Source organism: Lepidochelys olivacea, assembly GCF_965140295.1.
Source record: "Lepidochelys olivacea isolate rLepOli2 genome assembly, chromosome: 27".
NCBI lineage: Eukaryota > Metazoa > Chordata > Testudines > Cheloniidae > Lepidochelys > Lepidochelys olivacea.
The window spans coordinates 18320516-18345369 of NC_140437.1; the positions used below are offsets into that span (position 1 = coordinate 18320516).

The 24854-nt window shown below is 58.8% G+C and overlaps 2 protein-coding genes across 4 annotated transcripts; both read left to right on the forward strand.

The window, feature by feature from the left end:
- The first annotated feature begins 2908 nt into the window (after window positions 1-2908).
- COASY (Coenzyme A synthase) lies at window positions 2909-13529 on the forward strand. 3 transcript variants are annotated; one of them, XM_084616069.1, is made up of 10 exons: window positions 2909-3007; window positions 4153-4821; window positions 5909-6123; window positions 7366-7497; window positions 8263-8452; window positions 10094-10158; window positions 10997-11081; window positions 11773-11870; window positions 11962-12108; window positions 12834-13529. In XM_084616069.1, exons 1-10 carry the CDS (start codon window positions 2917-2919, stop codon window positions 12879-12881), a joined length of 1740 nt encoding a protein of 579 aa, XP_084472195.1. In that variant the 5' UTR covers window positions 2909-2916; the 3' UTR covers window positions 12882-13529. The 3 variants fall into 3 exon arrangements, with proteins under 3 accessions (XP_084472195.1, XP_084472197.1, XP_084472196.1); XM_084616071.1 differs by lacking the exon at window positions 2909-3007 and adding an exon at window positions 3030-3146; XM_084616070.1 differs by lacking the exon at window positions 2909-3007 and adding an exon at window positions 3036-3150.
- A 4499-nt stretch (window positions 13530-18028) lies between these two features.
- Window positions 18029-20766, forward strand: LOC311513865 (coenzyme Q-binding protein COQ10 homolog B, mitochondrial-like). The gene is made up of 5 exons (XM_084616011.1): window positions 18029-18182; window positions 18614-18772; window positions 19013-19205; window positions 19820-19921; window positions 20269-20766. The coding sequence occupies exons 1-5, from the start codon at window positions 18097-18099 to the stop codon at window positions 20434-20436; spliced, it is 708 nt and encodes a 235-aa protein (XP_084472137.1). The 5' UTR covers window positions 18029-18096; the 3' UTR covers window positions 20437-20766.
- Window positions 20767-24854: the final 4088 nt, after the last annotated feature.

Genomic DNA, 24854 nt, shown 5'->3' on the forward strand with positions numbered 1-24854 from the left:
AAGCGGTTTCAGAAAGGGCTGAGGCCAGGTGGGAAAGGCTGTTCCCAGAGCCTCATCTCTAGGCAGGGACACAGTAGTTAGGGATGGAGAAGCCTCGGCACTCACAGGACTCATTCCCTCAGTGTCACCCACACATCCTGTCCCATCCCGGAGCCCATTCTCCAGCACTACTGGCCTGTTCTGCGGAGAAGCTTCACGCGCCCAACTCCAGGTGGCTGAAAAGCTCCTGCAGGTGCTGTATAGGTCAGCTGCAAGCCCCAGACAACACAGTCGCTTGCTCAAGAGGCTTCTCGGCCTGGCGAAGCGACTCGAGGGCCTTTTCCTGTCTGTAATGCGATGACTTTTGAATACCGGGTCTGATCAATTCCGAAGGTTCAGGGAATGTTCTAAGCACCAATGGGCAGACCCCTGTTGATTTGGGGAAAAACTGGAAAAAGCAAAAGGGGAGAATGGGGAGGGGGGGTCATGGAGCCCCTGGCATCTGGTCAGCAGAGCAGAAAGAAATAAGAATAGTGGGAGGAATGGGGGTGCACAACAGCATCCCTGGCATGTGGGAAAGGGAACCCTGGTATGAGGGTCATGGGAGCAGGGAGGCATGAAGAGCCCCTTCCATGTGTCAGAGGGGCAATGGGGGAAGGGAGGGCACCCAGAGTCCCTGGCATGAGGAAGTGGGTGGGGAGAAAGTGCAGGGGGTCACTGAAGAGAGGAGGGTGACACAGAAGGCGCATGTGGGGGGGAATGGAGGAATGCAAGGAGCCCCTGGTATGTGCAATGAGTTTGGCTCCAGAAGCAATGAAACAGGTGAGCCTCTAGGTTACCATCGATGCTGTGACATCTAAATGGCTAAAAAATCACGTCTAATGGGGGAAGAACAGGGGTCAGACTCTTGGGGTGGGTTTAGGGTTCCTTGTTGTAGAGGGTGTTTATTTCTGGTCTGTTGGATGGGTTCCCAAGCAAACTGGGGTTCCAGAGCAGGGCTCAAGACCTCCTCTCTTTTTCCGTGGCTAGAGGGTGGATCTCTGAAAGGCGGCTCTTCCATTGTCACAGAGGTAGCTGAGTGTCTCCGTGTCACCTTCTGGGTTTCCAGTGAGTTGTGATCGGTCTGAGCCAAGCACAAGCAGGTTGGTGAGTGTTATAAAAAAGGGCTTATATGCTATTTTATATGAATGTTCAATAAGTTTGTTCTTATAACTTAGCATAAGTGATTTAAGTAGTTGAAGCCTTAGGCTGAGGTCAAGCTGACCTGAGAGGAATGCTGAAGAAGCAGCTTCAAAACCCGCTGAGACTGCCCGTTATCACTGGAGATAAGAAAAAATGCAAGGAGTAGGACTGACTGTCTCCCGGAGCAAATCCAGCACCCGGCAATGGACTGTCCACTCAGCAACAGAACTGTCCAATGGAAAAGAGCAGAGACCCCTACTCAAATTAGGGGATTGGACTTTGGACATGGGCGAGGGTGGTGTTACCAACTGTAGAGGGTATAATTGCTTGCAATTTCTGTGGGGCGGGGTCCCTCTCCGGAGGCACTCAGCTCGAGCTATATTTCTGTACACCAGTAAAAGATGCCCATGTAGATTGGACTCTGAATCTAGAACTCTGTGGGATCCTAGAGTCGAATCAAGCACCTAGAGGGGTGAGAGCAAGAGCTAATTGTTTTTTTCCCTTAACAGTGAGCTGCAGTGGATCAGCAGGGACCACTGACCCCAACCGCCAGCTCCCAGTCCAGGGTCTGTAAGGCCCTCAGATCCCTAAATGGGTCCCAGGACTCCCATCCCACTTGGCAGGGTAGTCCTGGTGATGCTTCGTGACATGGGGGCATCTTGACACCCTTTTCCCCTACCACTTGCCCTGTCAAGAGCCCCATCCTTAACTTCCACCATTAGTTACTCCCCCTCCAGGTAGGGTGACCACCTTTGTTGGATGGAAATATCACATGAAACATAAGGGACAAAGTTTTATTTTAAGGGACATTGTAGGGAGCCCTGACTTCCAACAGCACAGCATGGGTTGTCCTCCCCAGGGTACATTTCTGCTGCTCTCGCCTACACAAGGCAACTAGCATTTGCTTCAATCCCGTGTTTAAAACCCTCCCTGCTGTTATCAGTTTTAATACAGCTCAGTCCATCTTAAAATAAGTGGGGTGAGGGGTCACTGCAGGAACCCCTCCCCACCTCTCCCCTTAGCCCCGCCCCCTGCAGGAACCCCTCCCCACCTCTCCCCTTAGCCCTGCCCCCTGCAGGAACCCCTCCCCACCTCTCTCTCCCCTTAGCCCCGCCCCCTGCAGGAGCCCCTCCCCACCTCTCTCTCCCCTTAGCCCCCCCCCGCAGCAACCCCGCCCCACCTCTCCCCTTAGCCCTGACCCCTGCAGGAGCCCTGCCCCACCTCTCCCCTTAGCCCCTCCCTGCAGCAACCCCTCCCCACCTCTCCCCTTAGCCCCGCCCCTTGCAGGAGCCCCTCCCCACCACTCCCCTTAGCCCCGCCCCCCGCAGCAACCCCTCCCCACCTCTCCCCTTAGCCCTGACCCCTGCAGGAGCCCTGCCCCACCTCTCCCCTTAGCCCCTCCCCCGCAGCAACCCCTCCCCACCTCTCCCCTTAGCCCCGCCCCCTGCAGGAGCCCCTCCCCACCTCTCTCTCCCCTTAGCCCCGCCCCCTGCAGGAGCCCCGCCCCACCTCTCCCCTTAGCCCCCCCCTGCAGCAACCCCTCCCCACCTCCCCCTTAGCCCCGCCCCCTGCAGGAGCCCCTCCCCACCTCTCTCTCCCCTTAGCCCCGCCCCCTGCAGGAGCCCCGCCCCACCTCTCCCTCGTGAGCCCGCCTCCATGCCCCCCGGAAGTCGCGCCCCCTCTCGCGAGAGCCCGGGGGGTCAGAGGTCGCCCGGAAGGTCGATAAAATTGTTCTTGTAAACGGAGATTTTAAAAATGGCGACGACACACTTCCGGCGGGCTGGGGTAGCGCTTCCGGGTCAGGCGCGGGGCGGCGGCGAGAGGCGGACCCTGGCCCGGACGCTCGGTGAGTGAGCGCGGCCCCGCCCCCTGGCCCTGGCCCCGCTGGGGGGGCGCGTTACCCAGCATCCCCCGCGGCCTCCCCGCCTGCCGCCCCCTACGGGCTGGTCACCCCGAGCGGGGCCTGAGCCGCCCCCCCGGGCCAGGCCGGTTGGGACGGGGGCAGTGAGGCGGGGGCTGGGGGCAGAGGGTGGGGGGGACGGGGGGGCGGGGAGCAGAGTGGCAGAGGGTGGGGGGGACGGGGCAGTGAGGCGGGGGGCTGGGAGCAGTGTGGTGGGGGCAGGGGGGGATGGGAGCAGAGTGGCAGAGGGTAGGGGGGCTGGGAGCAGTGTGGCGGGGGCTGGGAGCAGAGTGGCAGAGGGTAGGGGGGATGGGGCAGTGAGGCGGGGGGCTGGGAGCAGTGTGGTGGGGGCTGGGGGCAGAGTGGCAGAGGGTGGGGGGATGGGGGCAGGGGGGCTGGGGGCAGTGAGGCGGGGGGCAGTGAGGCGGGGGGCTGGGAGCAGTGTGGCGGGGGCTGGGAGCAGAGTGGCAGAGGGTAGGGGGGCTGGGAGCAGTGTGGCGGGGGCTGGGAGCAGAGTGGCAGAGGGTGGGGGGATGGGGGCAGGGGGGCGGGGGGCTGGGAGCAGTGTGGTGGGGGCTGGGGGCAGAGTGGCAGAGGGTGGGGGGATGGGGGCGGGGGGCTGGGGGCAGGGGGGCGGGGGGCAGTGAGGCGGGGGGCTGGGAGCAGAGTGGCGGGGGCTGGGAGCAGAGTGGCAGAGGGTGGGGGGGCTGGGGGCAGTGAGGCGGGGGGCTGGGAGCAGTGTGGTGGGGGCTGGGGGCAGAGTGGCAGAGGATGGGGGGGGCAGGGGGGCTGGGGGTTGGGAGCAGTGTGGTGGGGGCAGGGGGGGATGGGAGCAGAGTGGCAGAGGGTGGGGGGGCTGGGGGCAGTGAGGCGGGGGGCTGGAGGGCTGGGGGCAGAGTGGCAGAGGGTGGGGGGATGGGGGCAGGGGGGCTGGGGGTTGGGAGCAGAGTGGCGGGGGCCGGGGGGCTGGGGACAGTGGGTTCTGGGTGGTGAGGCTGGGGGTTAGTGACGCTCAGAGACCAGGTCACTAGAGCTCACGCTTTGCTGTCACCCGCGTAACCCCCTCCCTTGCTCCTGCGTGTCCGTTCCAGGTGCCATGTCTGTCTTCCGCTCCGGCCTGCTGGTGCTCACCGCCCCGCTCTCTGCCCTATCTCTGCGCCTTGTGCCCATCCTGGCCTCGGCCTCCCGGATCGTGGAGGACACGCTGTACATTCACTTACAGCCAGGCCTCAGCTTGACAGGCTCTTCCCAGCCCAGGTCCACGTACGTGCCAGCCACACCCGAGGTCTACAGCCTCATCAACAAGCTGTATGTGGATGCTGACACCCACAGCCACCTCGACGTGCGGGTCCTGCTGACGAACATCCGCAACCAGAGCCTGACGCCACAGTCGCTTTCCTCCGTGCAGAACCTCTCTCAGCCGCCCGAGGTGATCCTGACCGACTTCCAGACCAGTGATGGGGGCCAGTACAACCCGGTGAAGCAGTGCCTGGAGCGTTATGCCACCAGCTCTTACAGTTGCAGGCCCAATCTCAGCTCTGTGCTGCTGTACCCAGAGTATGAGCCCACGATGGACGAGAGCGAGCTGCCCCCTTGGGAGCCAGACTCGGATGGCGGGGCCCTGCAGAGTTACAGCGATGTCGTTGTAGGGGGCACTTTCGACAGACTCCATAACGCTCACAAGATCCTTCTGAGTGCATGCTGCCTGCTGGCTGAGAACCGGCTTTTGGTTGGTCTCTCCGACAAGGGTCTTCTGGAGAGTGAGTGAGAACCCTATTCCCAAATTAGGAAGCAAAACCCCAGTTATGCTTGTTCTCCTTGGACCGTCACTGCTCCAATCCTTTTGCTCCCGATGGCAGGGAAGGGAGCTGTTTGTATCACTCTGTAGCATTTCCCTTGGGCCAGCTTAGGACCAGCCTTCATGGACTCTGAAATGGGTGTGCTGTCTAAGCATCTAGTTTCTTTAAAGGTGGAGTGTGTAAATTGTGGGAAAGGGGAGATGACATGAGAGGATGAAAGGGGAGAGTAGGTTTCACATCAGAGGAGATGTAAAGCACATTTGAACCATGTGGGCACAGTGGTAATTTAGAAGCATCATTTATTAACGAGACAGGAGAGTCATTTAGGCCCAGCAGTTAGGCTTGGTGGCTTTTATGAAGAGATTTTGTAAACCTTCTAATAGAATTAGCAGTGTTTGGTGGTTTGTATTGCTAACCCTTCCCTGGCAGTACTGCGAGCACAAGCAGTAGCCCTGGGTTTGTGCCTGAGAACTGGAAACTGGCCAAAGCTGATAAGTGAGACTCACCAGACTACTCCCACTGCCTGAGCCAAGGTGGAATGTCATCCCTGGTGAAAAGATGAGATGTCTGAATGTCCCAGGGCCATCACTTGTGGGGGAGGGTTGTCATAGTGATTGGTATCTTGCTTGTGTCCCTTGAGCGTGTTTTGCTGTCTGTGTTTTTATGATGGATGTGCTGCCCTCTGAGTTAAATATTCCCTGCCAAGCAGCACTTGTCTGTGCTCACTGCTGCTTTGTGCAGAGATGATGCTCCTCTGATAGCAAACCCAAGGAATTGCAGCAGCAGCATCTTGCCAGTGTGGCTCCTTTCTCCAATGCACAGAAACCTGGGGAGCGCAATGTCCTTTGGGCACTAGGGAAGTGAGGGCTCAATGCACAGAAACCTGGGGAGCGCAATGTCCTTCGGGCACTAGGGAAGTGAGGGCTCAGATCATTCTAGAGATTGCTAAAGCCTCTGTTGGCCTCTCCTTTAACTGTCACTATTTGCTGCTAGCTCTGGGTGCGGGGAGCTGCACACTGTTGCTTCCTCCCTGTTTCTTCCCTTCCAGATAAGATGCTGAAGGAGCTGATCCAACCATATGAGCAACGAGCAGAGAAGCTCTGTGAGTTCCTGGTGGACGTGAAGCCCTCTTTGCGTTATGACATTGTGCCTCTGGTAGACCCCTATGGCCCATCGATAACGGACCCTGACCTGGAGTGTATAGTAGTCAGTGAGGAGACCCGCAAGGGAGGGGTGGCCGTGAACAAGAAGAGACTTGAAAATGTAATGCCTTTAAAGCTGACCTAGCGGAATACACCCCCTCCTGCTATTTATTCCTTACTTGTGTGGCGAAATCTGGTGGCATTGAAAGTGAGGGCCTGGGAGTTCTTGACAAAGCCAGGCATGGGCAGCAGGTGCTGTGCAAGCACCCCAGTTTGACAGTTCCTGTGAACACTAGTCCTGATCTGCACTCCCCCTGCTGTTCCGGGCCTGGGCTTCCTCTCCCCCCCAACTCAACTCTGCCAGTGCCCCTCATGAGCTGGCTGTCCTTCCTGACTGTGTTGCAAAGGGAGGGTGCAGCTGTTCCAGAGGAAAAGAGTGAAAACTCAGATAACTGTGAGCGGAGAGTGCAAGGGATAGATGGGACCAAACAGTTTATTGCGTTCTGTTCTCCTCTGAGCTCCACAGAGATGGCCCCTCCATGGCGGGGACCCTGCCCCTTAAGGGCAGCCCCAGTCTGGGGGAGGATGTGGCTGTACCTCTTCACTGGGGTTGGCCTTCTGCAGAAACCTCCCCCAATCTGTGGCTCATGCCATGAGGTATAAAGCCCTGCCCCTCCAGCCATACCCCCTCGGGAGCAGTGCGGGAAGCTACCCAAGGGGGACCCTTTCCTCCTGTCATCTCTTCTCACTGGTTGAGCAGGAGCACTCCAGTGATGCACCTGGGAGCTCAGCAGTCCCCGTTGAGGCTCTCTTTCTCTGTCCACTGTCATGTGTAGGAACTGCCAGCCCCATCAGATGGGCCCTGGGCCCAGCTGGGGATTTCTGTCTCCAACAGCAGCTGGTGCCCAGTGCATGAATCCCCTGAATGGACAATTCTGGAATAGCCTGCCCAAGGGGAGCTCTCTCCTGGGCCAAGGCAATTACTGGTTGGCCTGGCCCAAAGGATAGTAGGGGAGCTGTGTCCTGTAGGTGGAAAGTGGCTCCTGATTCCTAGAGACCCTCCCCTTCTCTGGCTGCTGCTTTCACGCCTGACTCCAGAGTCCCTTTCTGTCATCCCAGTCCTTGCCCAGCAGTGGCCTGTAGCACTGCCCAGTCGCAGGCAGGTGGGGACTAATCAGTGAGAGGCAGCAACCTCCAGCCTCCTTGCAGAACTGCCCACATCCCGGCTGACTGCAGAGGGCTTCCAGAGCTTGGTGTGAAGACACTGCCTTCACTGTGACTCTGCTTGGGGGCTGGTCTAACTGAAGGGCTGCTGGTGGCTCTCCACCTTCTGACCGCGCTGTGCTGCACATTCTGTTTGCAGGGGCTCTCCGAACTGGCCCTCCATGAGATCCTGCTGGTTAAAAATCCCAGGCATGGAGAGAATGAAGAGGAAAAGATCAGCTCCTCCAGCATCCGGCAGAGGCTGCTCGGAACACTGCTGCAGCCACCACAGGTAGGATGGCACAGTAACTTGGAGGCTCTGCAACAGTGACTCCAGTCTGATTGCCAAGTGCCCTCTGGCTTGTAGGGCTTTGTGTGGCTTCTAGCCCTGGGGAGAGGCGCTGGTCTACTTGACCTCCAGTGAGTGGGGACCAGAAACAACAATGGCTCCCCCTCCAGGAGAGGGGTGACACAAAGGCAACAGAGCTCAACCGCATGTCCTGGGTCAAATAACAAGGGCAGCGATGAGAGTAGGGACATAGAGACAACACAAGGGGGCACCAAGCAGAGGGCCTGGACAGGGCCCTTTGCTGGAGTCAGCTGGCACTGTCCAAAAGAACTCGGCCCAGCTGCCTGCCTGAATGAGTTCTGGGGGAAAGGGCCCTGTAACTGCATCCTCCTGGACTGACCTGATGCCAGAAGGAGGTTGACGATGACATTCCCGGGCTTAGTTTGGATCCTGTGACTGTAACTAAACACAGGGAGAAGTGCCGCCGGATGTTGAGCGGGTTTTGGAGGAGATGTGGCAGCCTGGTGTGGTGGACACTGGGGTGTGCCGGGGTCTCCCTTTCAGGGGCATCCATGGAACGTACCAAGACCAGACCATGTCTCTACTCATGGTCCCAGGGAGGAGCTGTCAGCTTGCATCAGCTTTCACATCCTTCCTCAGAGCTCGTGGGGAGTCACGATCAGGGCCTCTTCCCCCCAACCCTTCCTGGCCCCCCACAGCGCTGAGTAGCTTTGGAATCTTCTGATGCTGTAACTCTTCTTTGCATAGAAAGACCCAGCCCGGCCTTCTCGCCCCTATGTGATCGGTCTGACTGGGGGAACTGGAAGTGGGAAAAGTTCCATTGCCAGACACTTGGAACACCTGGGAGCTTTCCGCATCGATGTTGACAAACTTGGCCACGAAGCCTATGCCCCCGGTGGCCCTGCATATGAGCAGGTGGTGGAGGACTTCGGGAAAGGTACAGCCAGCAAATTCTGCATAGAACACCGGGGCAGCAAAGGTTATGGGAACACATCTGAGTTCCAGATCTCTCCCTCCTTTGGTTTGGGAGCAGTCAGCGTACCCTGTACTTCCCCAGCTAAGGCGGATGTGGAGAGCTAATGTCTGAAAGTGAAGTGCTGGAGCTAGTTTTCTTATCCACTGACCCCTTTGGCTGTAAACAGCACCCATGGTTATTTGCCCTGGACCCAGGGTGCTCGCTGACTTGTGCTTCCCTGTACTGGGTATTCGCTGCAACTGAAGCAGGAAAACACCAGGCCAACTAGAGTTTGTCTCTTGGCTGACTCATCCCTAGGTGGTGTCTCAGAACCAAACAAACAGCTCTTTGGGATACAGAGGATGCTCCTGGCAGAGAGCTCTTTTGGTAATAGGTTGATTTGGAAGCCTAAACTGCTTGGTAGGAACCCGGTAGGACAAGGGCACCCAAGCTTCAATGATCTAAGGACTGTGTTGCAAGCAGAGTTGTGGGAGCACAAAGGCTGCCGGTGACTGGCAGAAAATGGTGCCAGCTGCAGGTGCCCTCTTCCTTAGTACAGAGGTCCCAGCATTCAGTGCTCCTGCTCAGCAGCTCTCAACCTTTCTAGACTCCTGCACCCCTTTCAAGAGTCTGATTTGTCTTGTGGACCCCATAGTTTCCCCTCACTTAAAAACTCACAAAATCAGACATACAAATGCAGCAGTTTCACAGCACGCTATTACTGACACATGGCTGACTTCCTCATTTTTACCATATAATTATAAAATCCATTGGAATTTAAATATTGTACTTACATGTCAGTGTATAGTATACAGAGCAGTATAAACAAATCGTTGCCTATGAAATTTTAGTTTGTACTGACCTCACTAGTGCTTTTTATGTAGCCTGTTGTAAAACTAGGCTCTAGGTGAGTTGATGGATCTCCCAGAAGACCTCAGCGTACCCCCAGGGTATGTGTACCCATGGTTGAGAACCACTGATCTAGTTTGAGCCAAGCAGAATGTGCTTCATTTAAAATGAAACCTAGCATATTGGTCTGTAGCATTTTTAGGCCTTGCCTCTGTATTAAAGATGAGAGCTATGCTGTGCCATAAGCATGTTGGCCACCTGCTGCTTTAAAAGTGACCTGAAGGTAAGGAGAAAGGGACTTAGAGACGGGCCTGTAAGGTTGTCCAAAAATCTGTTGTCTTTTCCATAAGAAATTCAGGTCTCGGTGGTGCCTGGTGACGTGCTATGTGGAAGCTGAGCAGTGGAGGCGGGGGAGAGATTCTTAGGGAGATCATTGAGCTGTTTTTAACTGCTGTTGAATTCTGCTGCCTAATGAACCATACATAGGGAGAAAGGACACTTCCGGTAAAGTGAGAGACCTCCCACTCCGTAGCTGTGCCCTCCGACAAGCTCTCCAGCTAGAGCAGGGAAGACTGGACTTGACATTCCTAATGTTCTCAAGGTGAAGGAAAAAGGCCTTTCCTGCCCTCTCTACACTTTAAAGAAGCCCAGGGTTTGAAACCTTGTTTGCAGTTCCCTTTAAGGGAATGCCAGGCAGAGACACCATTCAGCAGCCCCTGCTTCCCCAGTGCTGGAGCTCTGAGTCCTTTTTTCCTCTTGCTCTTTGTCTTCCAGACATTTTGAATGAAGATGGGACAATTAACAGGAAAATCCTTGGGGCCAAAGTGTTTGGAAACCAGGTAAAACCCGCCCAGCTCAGTGTCAATATTTCCCCTCTCCTGTCCCCGCTGCTGCCAAGGCTTTGGTGTCTTCCGCTCCGTGCTTCTGCTGCTCCCTTCCTCGGCTCCCGCAGGCTGTTTTTTCTCTAGTGTGAAGGTGTTGGCGGCACTGGAGACCTGGATCCCCTCTGCAGCACAAGCCGCCTACCGGGGGAGACCCACTTCCAGGGCAACATCTCCCAGTGTTGGTGTAGATGTGGCCCAGGCTGATTGACCCTCTGTGTCCTGGGGTTTCCCTGAGCAGAGTTAGCCAACACGGTGATGGGAATGGACCACTGGTCTGCTCCTGTGCTCCCCCTTTCACTAGCCAGACCAACAGTGGGAGATTAGCCACCCTGGGTTTTGAGCTGAAGCTGAGGTGTGGAAGGGGAGTTCAGTCTCCATGACCTTGTCGCTTCTTGGCTTGTCTGAGTCAGAGCCCTGTGTGGACACCTTTCTGCTGAGGCCTGGACTGCAACTCCCACTTCCCCAGCTTCCTCTGTTACATCGTGATAGATCCTTGCAAAGCGCCTCTCAGCTGAGCTCTTGCAGTGACTGAGATCAGGCTACTGCTGATGGAGCAGCTCAGAGAATCTGTTCCCTGCAGGGCAGGAAAGAGGAGGAGAGCACCTTGCTTCCTAGTGCAGCATCACCATCTTCCATTGGGGGCTAACCTAGCCAGCTGGAAACGTGGGGCCCTGGGGGGAGGGGGCAATAGGGATGCTTGTGGGCGACTCCCCTTGCTGGGTTACCCAGGAAATTTGTCACTTGATCATATTTGAAAGCAAGTAACTGAAGTCCAGCCATGTGCCCTTGCTAGGAGCAGTTAAAGTGTCTCACAGACATCGTGTGGCCTGTGATCGCTGAGATGACAAAGAGGCAGCTGAATGAAGCGGCAGTGCAGGGTGAGCGTGATCTTCCCCTCTGAACCCAAAGGGGACTGGGACACATCATCCTATTACCACCGTACAGTCCAGAGACCCTGGGTACCTGCTGTCCTAAGCCCCAGCCTGCAGCTGCATCTGTTTCCTGATCAGCCTCGAGCTCTTAGGTTTTCCCAGCTCAAACCTTTCTGTGCTTTACTGGGAGCTCGTCCACTGCATCTCGGAGCCTTTGCTCCCTGCAGTTGGGTAAGTGCCAGGGGCCAAACTGCTGCCAGACTTGGATGGGAGCCTTTGCATTAAATGGTTGGATACTCTGCCGCCATCCCTTTCCAGAGAAGGCTATGGGTGCATTTGTAATACCATATCTCAGCAGCGAGGGTGTTGCATGTGTTTTCCCTAGGAGAGAATTCCTCTAGCTTCCTGGGGAAATGGAACGCCCCTGGAGCATTGCTAGCCTGACAGGCATTTTCCTGGAGACGCTCCCGTGGCCCGGCCCAGCCTGTGTGCACATGCTAGGCAGGAAACAGTCTGGGGCCTGCTGCTTTCTCTTCTGCACGGGGTTCTCTTGCTCTGCGGTAAGATGTCAGTGCTGCCACTTTGCAGGAACTTATGCCATTTCAGGCTTGCTTGGATTGGCTTGTATAAACAGCCCCAGGGAACAGTGCGTGCTTATGGTTCCCAGGCACTCATGGGGAAGGGCCTTGTTCCACAGGTAAAGCGGTGTGCGTGCTGGATGCTGCAGTGCTGCTGGAGGCTGGCTGGACAGACATGGTCCATGAGGTATGGATGGCCAGCGTCCCGGAGAAGGAGGTAGGCGACTCCCTCCCCCAGCCATTTGCTGTTAGTGATTGGCTCCTCATGTGCCCGCGTGGAAGTGAACGTCCCCGCTTGGTCTTTTCAGGCCCTGCGCCGCATCATGGCCAGAGATGGGCTGAGTGAAGAGGCTGCTCAGAACAGGCTACAGAGCCAGCTGAACAGCAGCCAGAGGGTGAAGCAGTCCCATGTCGTGCTGTACACCCTCTGGGAGCCGGAGGCAACCCAGAAACAGGTGAGAGCCCAGGGTCTGCCCGGCTGGGGATCCAGGAGTGCTTGCTGTCTTGCCTAGGACAGGCCAGCAGGGATGGAGGGGAGCCGCTGGGGTCCATCCCTGTGGCAGAGATGCAAACCCTACCTAAACTGCAGCTTCAGCCGGGCACCTAGATACCATGTGGTTAGGTAAGAATCCTGCCTATGCGACCCTAGAGCCTTGGACAAGCTGCATTCCCACGGCTCGCCCTATTATGATCAGGTCGGGTGGGAGCGTTGTTCTGCTCTAGTGTAAATGGGGCTTAAGGAGTGTCTGGTCCCTACAGCGGGCTCAGATAAGGAGCTAGGGATCTTCTGTGTCCCTCTCCTCATGGAAGAGCTATGGCTGCTGGGTCTCTTTCCTTCCTGGGGTGAGGGTCGTCTCCTTGAAAAACCGTGCATTCTGGTAGATACCCAATTGCAGCATTAGCTCAGCGGAATCAGGGGTTAGTGGAGTGGCCAGTGAGATCCCCCCAAATCCTAGTCTGTGCTGCAGCCACCCCTGGCAGAGCCGCCCCACCGGTGGGTCATGAGTCCTAAACAGCCTGAAAGGAGTGAAAGGTTTTGGGCCTTTGTGCATACTGCGCTGTAAGTGGAGATCGCGCCAGTGCCCTAGTAGGCTGTGCCCATCTCTGCCCTGGCACAGCTGCATTTGGTGCCCTTTTTTGCTGCTGTCCCTGACTTACTGTCCCATGTTTGTTCTGGCAGGTGGAAAAGGCCTGGGCCCTCCTGCAGCAGCGCATCGGCCGAGACTAGAGTCTTGGGACCTGGTGGTTTTTCCTATCGCTCCCGTCTCATCTTCATGCACAGCCAGACTGGGAATCACAGCACTGCTGGGTCCTGCTGCCAGGGCTGAGTGCCTGCGCGTTGGACCCGGCTGTGTATCTCACACCGTGTTCTAGCATCCCACGTCGTCAGTCAGCAGGGCACAGTTCAGGTCTCAGCTGGGTGGTTAAAATGGCTCGTCTGGTGTGGAGGGGAAGGGGCTGGGGGCAGAGACGTCCTGCTTTACTGCTGCCAAAGGCCCTGACCAAGAGGCAGTACCCTGCTGCGGGAACAAAGGGCAGTGAGGGGCAGCATGGGCACAAGCCAGGAAGGCACCAGCAGCACTGGCCTGATGTGACCGGTGTCCCCTGCACCCTCTGAGGCTGCAGTCTCAGAGGAGCCGGAGAACACTGCCACACAGCACGTCCCGGGGGGAGGCCCAGCTCCATTTGCCACCCTAATCATCTTTGGGTTACGCTGTGCGGAGTGGTGACATGAGCGCAGTCACCCCCCTTGTATGATCAGTATTGTTCGATTGTCCCCCTGTCTCCGTGGATGGGCCGCCGTGGTATGGCTCGCCAGAGCTGGGCGTACTGTGTACCCTGCAGGCATGTGCCAGTTAAAGGTCCGGTTTGCACAGTCTGTCTCCGTGTGGTAATTGTTCTGCCAGGCCTCTTTCTTCTGTTCACCTCGAGCCCAAGGGCCTGTCCCCAGGCAGGCTGCGTTTGTGCCGGTGGTCTAAGGGAAAGCAGCTCTTCCCGCCGGGGGGGAGAGTCCTGTTGGCTTGCGATGGGAGCTTCACTAGCCCTCAGCTGTCGCTCCGTGCCATGCAGGCTCCTGCGCTAGTGGCCGGGACAGCTGTGTCCACAGGTGCTGAGCCCTGGGCCAGCACCAGACCGGAGGCCTGTTGAACTAGGGGGACCCCGGAGGGCTTTTCCCATTCTTTGAGCAATGCCAGCCTGGTGCTGTCAGAGCCTGAGCTGAAGTTAGCTTAAGGCTGTTCATGGGGATGATACAAAACCCCCATGCAGAACTCTTGAGCAGCAGGGAAACGGATCCAAATCGCACAACACTAGTGCCGCAAAGCAGCCATGCCCCTCCGCTCCTCCCTGGATCCTGGGTGCAGTGAGGAAGGGGTGATGTAGGAGCCACTCGGATGTGGTGCTGCCATCACCAGTCCTTGCAGCAGGAGCTTTGCCAATGGGCTGGAATCTGCAGGGGTTGAGTTTGTGTTCAGTGTCATGCCCAGCGTGTACTCCTGGCTCTCTCACAGCCCTGGATATGGCTTAGGTGCTCAGCTTGGTGCTTGAGGGGCGAGTCTGTACGGTGCCCTAACCAGCCAGCTCTGAATCTTGCATTAGTCCAGCCAAAGTCTCCCAGGACCTGCCCTTCTGTGCCTAGCAGTAGAGTGCTGATTACACCCAACTGACAGCACCAAAGCAGCTTGCAGGATCCGGCCCTGGCCCCGGCTGCTGTCTGTGGCTATCAATAACTTTAAAAAATAGACCTTGCAGTTGTGCCAGGTGGCCAGCGGAGGGAGCTGCTCATTCACCCGGTGATCAGCACTGCCCCACTGAGCAGAGGGCCCTAAATTACATGCCACTCTTGCTGGTGCTAATGATTTGAGAATCATTTTACTCCCCCTAACACCTCTAGTGCAAGGCACGTGTTAATAGGTCTAGCAGGTGATGCATGTTTATGGGCACTTGAAGGCAAAGCTGATGGCAGAAGAACACAAGGCAGAAAAAGATCTTGGATGGACGAAGAGGTCTCCTGGGTGGATCAAAAGGACCATTCATCCCCCAAAAGAGTAGCAGGGGGTCGTTCAGAATGGGCTGCAATGGGTGCAAATAATCAAGATGCCACGTAAGAAGCAGCACCTCTAATCTCCCCTTGTGTGTTCCTTGGTATGGGGGCAAACATTCCACCGCCCAGGCAGAACCCAGAAGAGCTGCCCATCCTCCTCCTTCCCCCCACTTGTAAGTCACTCGCAGAGTAGATACAATTCCTCTGGCCAAAGACCAATAGAGGGAAGACGTGCCCCCACTCCCTTCAGCGTCTGAGGGTTTGTCTACATGGGAAGGAAAGTTATACTGGTTTAAGCCAAGGTGTGAATTTAAAGGGATCATGGAACTGGAAGGGACCTCGAAAGGTCATCTAGTCCAGTCCCCTGCACTCAAGGTAGGATTAAGTATTATCTAGACCATCCCTGACAGGTGTTTGTCCAAACTGCTCTTAAAAATCTCCAGTGCTGGAGATTCCACAACCTCCCTAGGCCATTTATCCCAGTGCTTCACCACCCTGACAGGAAGTTTTTCCTAATGGCCAACCTAAACCGCCCTTGCTGCAATTTAAGCCCATTGCTTCTTTTCCTGAACTCAGAGGTTAAGAAGAACAATTCTTCTCTCTCCTCCTTGTAACAACCTTTTATGTACTTGAAAATGGTTCTCACGTCCCCTCTCAGTCGTCTCTTCTCCAGACTAAACAAACCCCGTTTTTTCAGTCTTCCCTCATAGGTCATGTTTTCTAAACCTTTGATCATTTTTGTTGCTCTTCTCTGGACTTTCTCCAGTTTGCCCACATCTTTCCTGAAATGTGGTGCCCAGAACTGGACTCAATACTCCAGCTGAGGCCTAATCAGCGCAGAGTAGAGCGGAAGAGTTACTACTTGTGTCGTGCTTACAACACTCCTGCTAATACATCCCAGAATGATGACTGCTTTTTTCCAACAGTGTTACACTGTTGACTCATATTTAGCTTGTGATCCACTATGACTCCCAGATCCCTTTTCGCAGTACTTCCTAGGCAGTCATTTCCCCTTTTCTGTGTGTGCAACTGATTGTTCCTTCCTAAGTAGAGAACTTTGTGTTTGTCCTTATTGAATTTCATCCTATTGACTTCCGGGCCATTTCTCCAGTTTGTCCAGATCATTTTGAATTTTAATCCTGTCCTCCAAAGCACTGGCAGCCCCTTCCTGCTTGGTATCCATAGTTGTAACCGTATAGTGACACCATGCCCCATCCTTGTGGCCACTCGAGTCCCGGGTACCAGTGCCTTTTTTCAGTGTTGCTTATGACATTTAGACAGGGCTTTAAGTTAACCTGAAAAAGTCACTTGGATAGTGGACTGTGAGGGTCCATGTGGAGTTATACTGGAACAACTCTTGGTTTAGTTATACTGGTATAACTGGTCAAACTTTCCCATGCAGACAAACCCTGAGCTGACTGCTCCTTACTGGGCGGGAGCGGGCTCGCGGTTCACACTCTTTTCAGCCCTGCAGTAGATCAGGCTGTTTCTCCTCCAGCAAACCTATTACTCTTCCCCCCAAGCTGTGTTCTGGTCACAGAAGCTTCATCTCTGAGGATCGGGTGGGTCCATCGCCAAGGGGTCAGTGAAGGAAACATCCCACCCTACTGTCTCTCAGCTCTTGGTGATTTACAAGATGCCCAGAGGGGAAGCAGGGCTGAGTGATACTGAGCTTCAGCCCGGCCCAGCCAGCAGGCCCAGCCGGGGCCTGTCCCTTCTGTCTCCAGCCAAGGGGAACATGGTTTCCCTGATGCTGGCTGCAGAGTGGCAGCAGTGGAGGGTTTCAGACTGGCTCCCGGTGCTGCTGCTGCTCTTCCCTGGAGAGATTCCTGCCCTTGGAGCTTGTGGAGACGCCTCATGAAAACCTCAGCTGGAATTTCACTGTCAGACTGCAGTGAGCAGGCTCTTTCCTTCCCCAGGCCCGAGTCTGCTGCAGCTACGTCAGGGAGGGAGAAGCCAAGGACACTGGGCCGGGAGGTCTGGCCAGGCTGTTTGTCCGCAATCCCCGCTCCCTTGGACTGGCCTACATCGGTGGAGTGTGAGTCATCTGCAGCGGAAGCCAGGTTGTAAAGTGTCTGTTACACAACCCACCCTCGCGCAGGGTTTAGCGGGGAAAAACCGACTGGGGCTGGGGCCAGCTCTGCGCCCCTGGAGATCAGCTTGGAGTTTTGCCTAGGCCTTTAGATTCCAGGGCTGTAAAGACAGTAATTGTGTCTCATTCCTGCCCCCGGGGCGAGAGCTGGGGTGGGAAATGTTCCCTGGGTCCAGTCTCGCTGCAGCCCTAAAACGAGCCCTGGTGTTTGCAGGCAGCTTCCTCTCTAATTCGCCCCTTGTATTCACACACTAACCCCCACCCCCACTCAGCGAACACAGGACTCACACAGACTAACACGGCTGTTACTCTGAAACCCATGACACAGTTCCATCTCTGGCCTAGGGCTGGACCCAGGCAGCACCAGGAAAGGGAGAGTGTCCCCACTTCTTGCCTCAGTGAGCCCAATACTTGCCCTAGGCCCAGACCCCCACATACAACCACCCTGACACCTACCCCCCATCCTGCTCCCCCATACAGCTTCCCTGGGCCCCAGACCCCCACCCCACACACCCAGCCTGAGACCTGCCACCCATCCTGCTCCCCCATACAGCTTCACTGGGACCCAGACCCCCCGTACAGCTTCCCTGGGCCCCAGACCCTGACCCCATACACCCATCCTGACACCTACCCCCCACCCTGCTCCTCCATATGGCTTCACTGGGACCCAGACCCCCACCCCACACACCCATCCTGACACCTACCCCCCACCCTGCTCCCCCATACAGCTTCACTGGGACCCAGACCCCCACCCCCCATACACCCAGCCTGAGACCTGCCACCCACCCTGCTCCCCCATACAGCTTCACTGGGACCCAGACCCCCTGTACAGCTTCCCTGGGCCCCAGACCCCCACCCCACACACCCAGCCTGAGACCTGCCACCCATCCTGCTCCCCCATACAGCTTCACTGGGACCCAGACCCCCCGTACAGCTTCCCTGGGCCCCAGACCCTGACCCCATACACCCATCCTGAGACCTGCCACCGACCCTGCTCCCTCATACAGCTTCACTGGGCCCAAGAACCCCCATACACCCATCCTGAGACCTGCCCCCCACCCTGCTGCCCCCATACAGCTTCACTGGGACCCAGACCCCCACCCCCCATACACCCATCCTGAGACCTGCCCCCCATACAGCTGCCCAGGGCCCCGCTTGCCCCGGCCCCTCTGCCCCGGACTCCCCCGGCCCCAGGGCGCCCGACTCGGGGCTGTCCCTGCCGCAGCCCCGCCCCGTGGGGCACGGGGCGGACCCACCGCTCGGGGGCCGGGGCCGGCCGGCGCGGCGCGGCCAGACGAGCCGAGAGCCATGGCCGGGAGCGGCTGCAGGGGAGCCGCGCTCCTGCGGGCGCTGCGGGGAGCTGGGGGCCGCCCGCGCCCCGGGGACGGGACTCGGTAAGGGCCGGGCCGGGCTGCCGGCCGGGCCGCCAGGAGCCGCCGCCTGGTCCCGGGCCCCGGGGACGGGGCGGCCCCTGCCCGACCCCTCGGAGCGGACGCCCCACGTGGGACCCCCGGGACCGTCCCCTGGTGTCCTGCCCCCCAGCCGGCGCCAGAAGAGCCCCAGTCCTGGGCTGGAGGGGGGCCTGGGGGTGGGGGGGCCCAGTCCTGCCCGGGTGGGGGGACCCAGTCCTGCGCTGGAGGGGGGGGCTGGGGGTGGGGGGACCCAGTCCTGCCCGGGTGGGGGGGCTCAGTCCTGCGCTGGAGGGGGGCCCAGTGCTGGGGGGGCTGTGGCGGTGATTCCCCGGGGTCTGTCTCCACACCAGTGAGGCTGCCCTGCCCCCGGGATGTGCGCTCACCCCCCCTGTACCCGGCCTTCTGCGTTTCAGGTATTTAAGTTCCCGTGGGATCCTGGCCACACTGCAGGCCCCCAAGCGCCCGCCTGTCGCCCCGGTGTGGGTGCCGCAGCCCCCGGCACGGACCTTCCTGAACCTGGCGGCCCCGCTGGGCGCCCGGCGGATGGAGTACGCGGAAGCGCGAGTGCTGGGGTGAGTCGCTCCCGTCGGGCCGGTGTGTGTTCAGCGTGTGAGCCCCCAGCGCCCCAAGGGGGACTTGTCTCCGGTGGGCAGTGGCAGGGGCCTGTTGCCCAGGGACGGGGGTAGGGTGCAGGCCAGTGGCTGAGTTCCCAGCCTGACGACCCCCTCGCCAGGTGCTCTGCACGTTACTCTGTGAAATGTCACCCCCCCCCGGCACCTGCTGACAGGTGGCTCATCTCCCCTCTCTTCCAGCTACTCGATGGAGCAGATGTACAACGTGGTGGCCAACGTGGAGAGCTACCAGCTCTTCGTGCCATGGTGCAACCGCTCCAAGATCCTGTCCTGCCGCAAAGGGCTCACGCGGGCAGAGCTGGAGGTCGGCTTCGCGCCCGTCGTGGAGCGCTACGTCTCTGAAATCTCCCTGACTCCCCAGCACCAGATCCGGGTAAGGGGCCACCAGGGAACTGGGGTTTGTGGGGATGCCCAGGGCCAGACACCCTGGGCTTAGCTGGGAGGTGCTGAGCACTCTCAGCTCGCTACAGGTGCTCGACACTTCTGATAATTGGCCCCAGGCATGTCAAGCCGGGGCACCTAAATTCAGAGACTGGTCTTGGAAGAGGCTGCTGTGGTTCCCAGGCTTCGTGTTCTTGTGGCTGTGACCCCGACTGCCCCATTCTCATCACACCCCCACCCCTCATGCTGAGGCAGCAGCTGGGCTCCGAGGAGCCCCAGGGTTGTATCTGGCTCTGAGCTGCATGGGTCCATTTCCAGGCAGATCAGGGCTGAGGATATGCTGACGTCCCACTAATAAGTCAGTGCTTGGGACAGGTGCCAGATGAGGAACCTCTGCCCAAGCAAGCTGCCAGCCCCAGCCTCTCTACGGATGGGGGCTCGCATGTTACTGCCCAGCGGGTGTAACCCCATTCCACATTCTCAGACTCGTTCATGTGGCCCTGGCTGGGTGGCCCTGGCTCCTGGGTGTGGGTGGGTTGAAATGTATCCTGCTCAGCTGAGAGCCTTGTAGGATGAAGCTGACCCGAGCCACCTTTCCTCCTGCAGGCTGTATGCAGCGACAGCCGCATCTTCAGCCACCTGGAGACGCTGTGGAGGTTTAGCCCAGGGCTGCCGGGGCAGCCGGACACCTGCACATTAGACTTCTATGTGAGTATTCCTGTCTGTGCCAATCCCCGAGGCAGCCTGGGCTGGGGGTGGAAGAGGCAGGCTTGGCCCTGCACAGAGCATTCCTTCCTTCACGGGGGGTTGCCGTGTGTGGCTAGCGAATGCTTTAGACGGGCCACCCCAGTGATGCTGCAGCCTGCTGCTCTGGCAGGCTGCCATTCTGCAGGAAGTCGAGGGCAGCTGCAATCTGCTGCATCTTCGGGCTGATCACGTGCAGCCGCTGGCTGGGCAAAGCGTGGCAACTCCTGCCCTGGTTCTCAGGAGTACGGTTAATTGCCTGGCCAGAGATCCCAGGGCAGCCCCCGTTAAGATCTGTGTTTCCTTGCCAGGTCTCCTTTGAGTTCAAGTCCTTGCTGCATTCCCACTTGGCCAACCTGTTCTTCAACGAGGTGGTGAAGCAGATGGTGACGGCCTTTGAGAGGTGGGCGGAGAAGATGTACGGCCCACAGACGGCCGTGCATCCCCAGAAGTGTTTGCAGGCAGCCCGCTGCATGTGATGACGCCTCAGGACCAGCATCTCCTGCTGGAATGGGACACCCCTCTGAGCTCAGCCGAAGACTCTGTCTTCATTTCATTCTGTCCAGATTTTTGGCTGGACGCCACCCAGATCCCTTGCTCTATTTATGTCTATTTAACCCACACACCCTGGGGATAAATTATTTTTTTAATCCTTTTTTGTTTCTATTTAATGTTGGTGCCACAAAGACCAAAGGTCCATTGTCCTGATCTATGTGTCTGTTGCAATATCAAATGTTCCTAGACCCAGTGTCCTGTTCTGTTTTTAAATGTTCTGCTGTTAATGTGACCTCAATAAAATTTGGAATGAAGCCTTGTTCTGAACATTTCTTCACCCACCAGCCTCACTTCTGCCTTGGGGCCTTTATCGCTTCTCAGCAGCCTCCTTCCCCAGTTTCTGGGAAGTTAAGTGACTGGCAAACAGGAAACGGAAACTGTCATGGGAACAGGGAGGGGCTGCGGAATCCAGTGTGATCCCAGCTTCCTGTCCACTTCACAGCCGCACACGGAAACTCCCCGGGCCGCGGGTGTATACCAGCTTGGAGGGCGCCTGTGATCTGGCCCTGGCAGCAGGCAGCAGTGGAACAGTTAAACCCACCCCCACGCGCCGTGGGGAACTGGGACTTTCCCCCAGGGCAGGCCCTGCTAGATGCGCTGCTCTGGTGTAGCCCGGGCTTTGCCCCTGTGCGGCTCACCCGAGGTGCTGCCACGGGTGGGTTGTGTCCCAAATGGCTTTGACCCCAGGCAAGAGAGGGCTGGGGCAGCGGCCCTGACTGACTGAATTATGCGCCCCTTGCTGGGGTCTCTGCATCCCAGCGCATCAGTGTCCAGGCGAATGGCCCGTGCCCCTTGTCTGTCTCCCGGGCCCGGCGTGTTCTGCTGAATACGAAGTGTGGCACAGTGGAGGTGCTGCTGATCGCAGGGGCCCCGGGCCCTGGGCTGGGGCTGGGGCAGGGTGGCTGCAGTGCCCAGTGGGATGGGGTCAAGTCCCAGGGGCAGATTCTCAGACTGATTAAGCTCCAATCCCTCCATGGGCCTGCACCTGCCACTTGCTAATTGGGTTTCTGTGCAGGTGATCCCAGCGGCATGCCAGCAGGTCTGCAATCCAATCACTGGGCCCAGGGTGCTGCTGACAGCCTGCCCCTGAGCTTGGGGCTTGGGCTCAGGTTTCAGAGGCCTTGTCTGGGCCAGGGCTGGCTCTTCCCACAGGAAGGTGGGATATGAGCAGCTGCCCCCTCCTGCTCCACAGAGCTGAGTCCCCTTAGCTGCAGCCCAGCTGGGAGCCACCTGCTCCTTCCTTCCCTATTAGCAGCCAGGTCCCCCCATGTGGGAGAAGCGAACTGGACCCCCAGCAAAGGAACCTGCGGGGAGCAGCCCCCACCCCTGCCCCAGGTCGCTGCGCGGGGGGAGCCAGGCTCCATGTTCAGGGTCAGGAGGAAAGCACAGAATGTTTTCTCTGCGCACTGAGGTGCAGGCAGGGGGAAGGGAAGGTCGCCGATTCCTGGTTCGCGCCCCCGTCTGCGTCACGGCCCCACTGTGTTGTGCTGGAACGGCCCTGCTCGAGAGACGCTGGGCCAGGGCCAGGGGCTGCGTGGCCCAGGAATGTTCCTCGTGCCCCCCACAGATCCTGCCACTGGGGTGCTGAGGGGGAGGCTGCCTCGAAATACCTGAATGCCAGGCAGGCCCCTCTGGTGGGAGGCTCTGAGCGGGGAGGGGGGCAGGACACACACACTCTCTGCAGGTGTCTGGTGTTAGCAGGTGAGGATCTGTGAGTGGCTGGGGGTCAGAGTAGGTGGCTCCAGGGGTCCCTCCTGGATGTAGCTAGTATCCACTGTAGGAACCCCCATTAGCCCATGGGCCTGGAGCAGCCCCTTCACACAGGCTGGATTTTTCATCATGAAGCAAATGTCTGCTGCAGACGAGCCAATGGCTGGAGCCGCTGGCCTTTGGGGGTGAGAGCCAGCGGCTGGAGAAGGGTCTGTGTGTGCAACACCTAGCACAAGCGGGGCCTGGTCTGTGAGAGGGGAGCCCTGGGTGCGATTGCTGGGCAGAGAATAGCCCATAGGAACGGGTCAGTGGTGCCCATCAGGGTTCCAGGGCTGCTCCCTTTGCAGCCCGCAGGGGAAGCGAGGGCTTGTGCTGTCCACCCGTTACCTCTCAGGCATGTCTCACGGTGCAGCCCCAGCAGGACCGCGGCCTGAGCGAGGCAAAGGGCCTTTGCACCTGTGCCCTCTGCTTCCACTGGGGCCACGGCCAACGGGGGGCGGGTGGCACGTCAGCAGTGGACTTTGTGCTGTCCCTGCCGCCGGCGTCAGGAGGGGCACACCGGGAACAGGAGGTGGCTGTTATCTCGGGGCCGGTTACGCCAGCGGCAGGAATCAACTGCAGCCCCTGGCGTAAGTGGGAGAACATGACGCGCTGTCAGGACCCGGGGGCAAGGGGGCCGGGAGAGGAGCCATGAGGTGCCCTGGGGAATGGGTCGCCCCTGGGGAACTGTCTCCTCTCTGTGGTACTCGCAGTGGCGGCTGCAGTGCGCCAGGGGCTGCAGGCAGGAAGTGCACTGAGGTTGGGCCCAGGGCTGTGGCCATGTGGGTCCCAAAGCTGGGAGCAGGTGCAGCCTCCCCCTACTCCAGGCTGTTGCTGGGAGGAGGGAGCCTGTCTGGCAGTGCCATGCCCTGAGCTCTTGGCCCCAGGGTCTGTAGCGGGCGATGGGGCTGCAGGGGCTCCATGTGTGCTGGGGGGTCCCTGGTTTACTAGCCCAGTTTCTGACTCTGTCCAGGGGGCTCCTTGGTGGAGGCTGCCGTTGGCGCTGGCTTGGCAGCGGGATGGGAGGGGACTTGCCTGACCCCTTTGGCAGAGACTCCCACTGATGCAGTGGGAGGGAGGCAGGTTCTGCAGCCCCAGCTGGCTGAATCAACATTGCCCCAGTGCCCCAGGGGTGTGCGTCCCGCTGCCCAATCGCAGCTCATGATCCCTGTGCGGGGAGGTGGGGGGGGACACCCAGTGGGCTCTGCACAGGCTTTGCTGGACAGCACTCGGGGTGGGGGCAGCCAGGGAGCCAGCGAAGGCAGCCAGTGCCCTCTCCTGCTGTAGGGCACCAGCTGGTCACCCCAGGTGCAGAATTGCCCAAGTGGCCGGGTGCATTATGGGGTGTCGGCTGCTGCTGGAGGCAGGCTGCCAGGCCGCTGGGGAGAAGGGTGGCCTGATCTCTGGTGGGGCCGGGCGTCAGCAGCCCTGGGCATTGATTCCTGGCTCTGAGACAGCGTGCCTCCACGACCTGGGGCAAGTCTCCCAATCCGCCCTGCGCCCCAGGTGCTGCCTGTCCCCACCTGGTGAGGAGAGGGTAAATCCCACCGCTGCTGCAGCTGCGGGCCAGCCAGGTGCCCTGCTAGGACTACGCCCCTTTGCAGGAAGGCCCAGGCTGAGCTGCCTCCCAGCGGCTGTGCGCACAGGGGAGGAATCGCGGTGATTTTCCAGGGGGCTGAGGCTGGCTGGGAGCAGGGAGCAGCTGGTGGCGGGTGAGGCCTGTGGCCCAAGGGCAGCGCGAGAGCCGAGCCCGGTGCCCTGACAGAACCTCCCCAAGTGGCACGGCCGGCTCTGTGGCCTGCGCCAGCCTGGGGTCCTGGCTGGGCTCCCGAGGCCGGGGCTGAGCTCAGGGCCTCGCCGACACTGGGACTTCAGGTGGCGTTTGCCCCGTTACTTCCACGTGCTCGCAGCACACGTAGAGCCGCGCTGTGCCGAGGCCAGGCCAGCTTCCGCAGTGTCTCAGGGCTGTGGAGTGCTCATGGCCTGGAGGCGAGTGCCCTGCAGTGCCACATGGGACACCCCCGACTGGCATGACTCTGGGTCCTGCACTGCAGGGCTCTGGCCAGCCCCAGGCACTGCTGAGTCTCAGCCAGAGCTGGCTCTTCCTGCTGCTGCTGGGAGTGAGACAGTACCGGCAGCGAAGCCCCTGTGGCATCAGCTCATTCCCCCTAGGAGGAAGCAGGAGCCCAGGCTGCCGGGTCTCCAGGGACTCAGGCCAGTGCAGCCAGCGGACGGGTGCGGACGGTGGCAGAGGCACGGGAGAGGCTTAGAGCCTGGGCCAAACACCGAGCCTGCTGCAGCAAGCGCTGCCCAGAGCAGGGCCCCATTGCAGGGGCCAGGCAGGAATGCACCAAGGGGCATTTGCGTAGGGGCAACACCAGCCACTTCCATGATGTGACGATGTGACGCAGCAGGGAGGGGGGAGCGTTGACCTGGGAATGTGCCCAGGGGATGGGAGACCTGAGAGCCTGTCACCTGAGCCAGGAGGGGGAGGGGGAGGTGACACCTCTGCCCAGGAATGTGGACAGAGGCTGCAGGAGGGAGCCTGCTGGGGGGTTTAGTTTCAGTTTGGGGCTGGGTGGAGGAACACAGG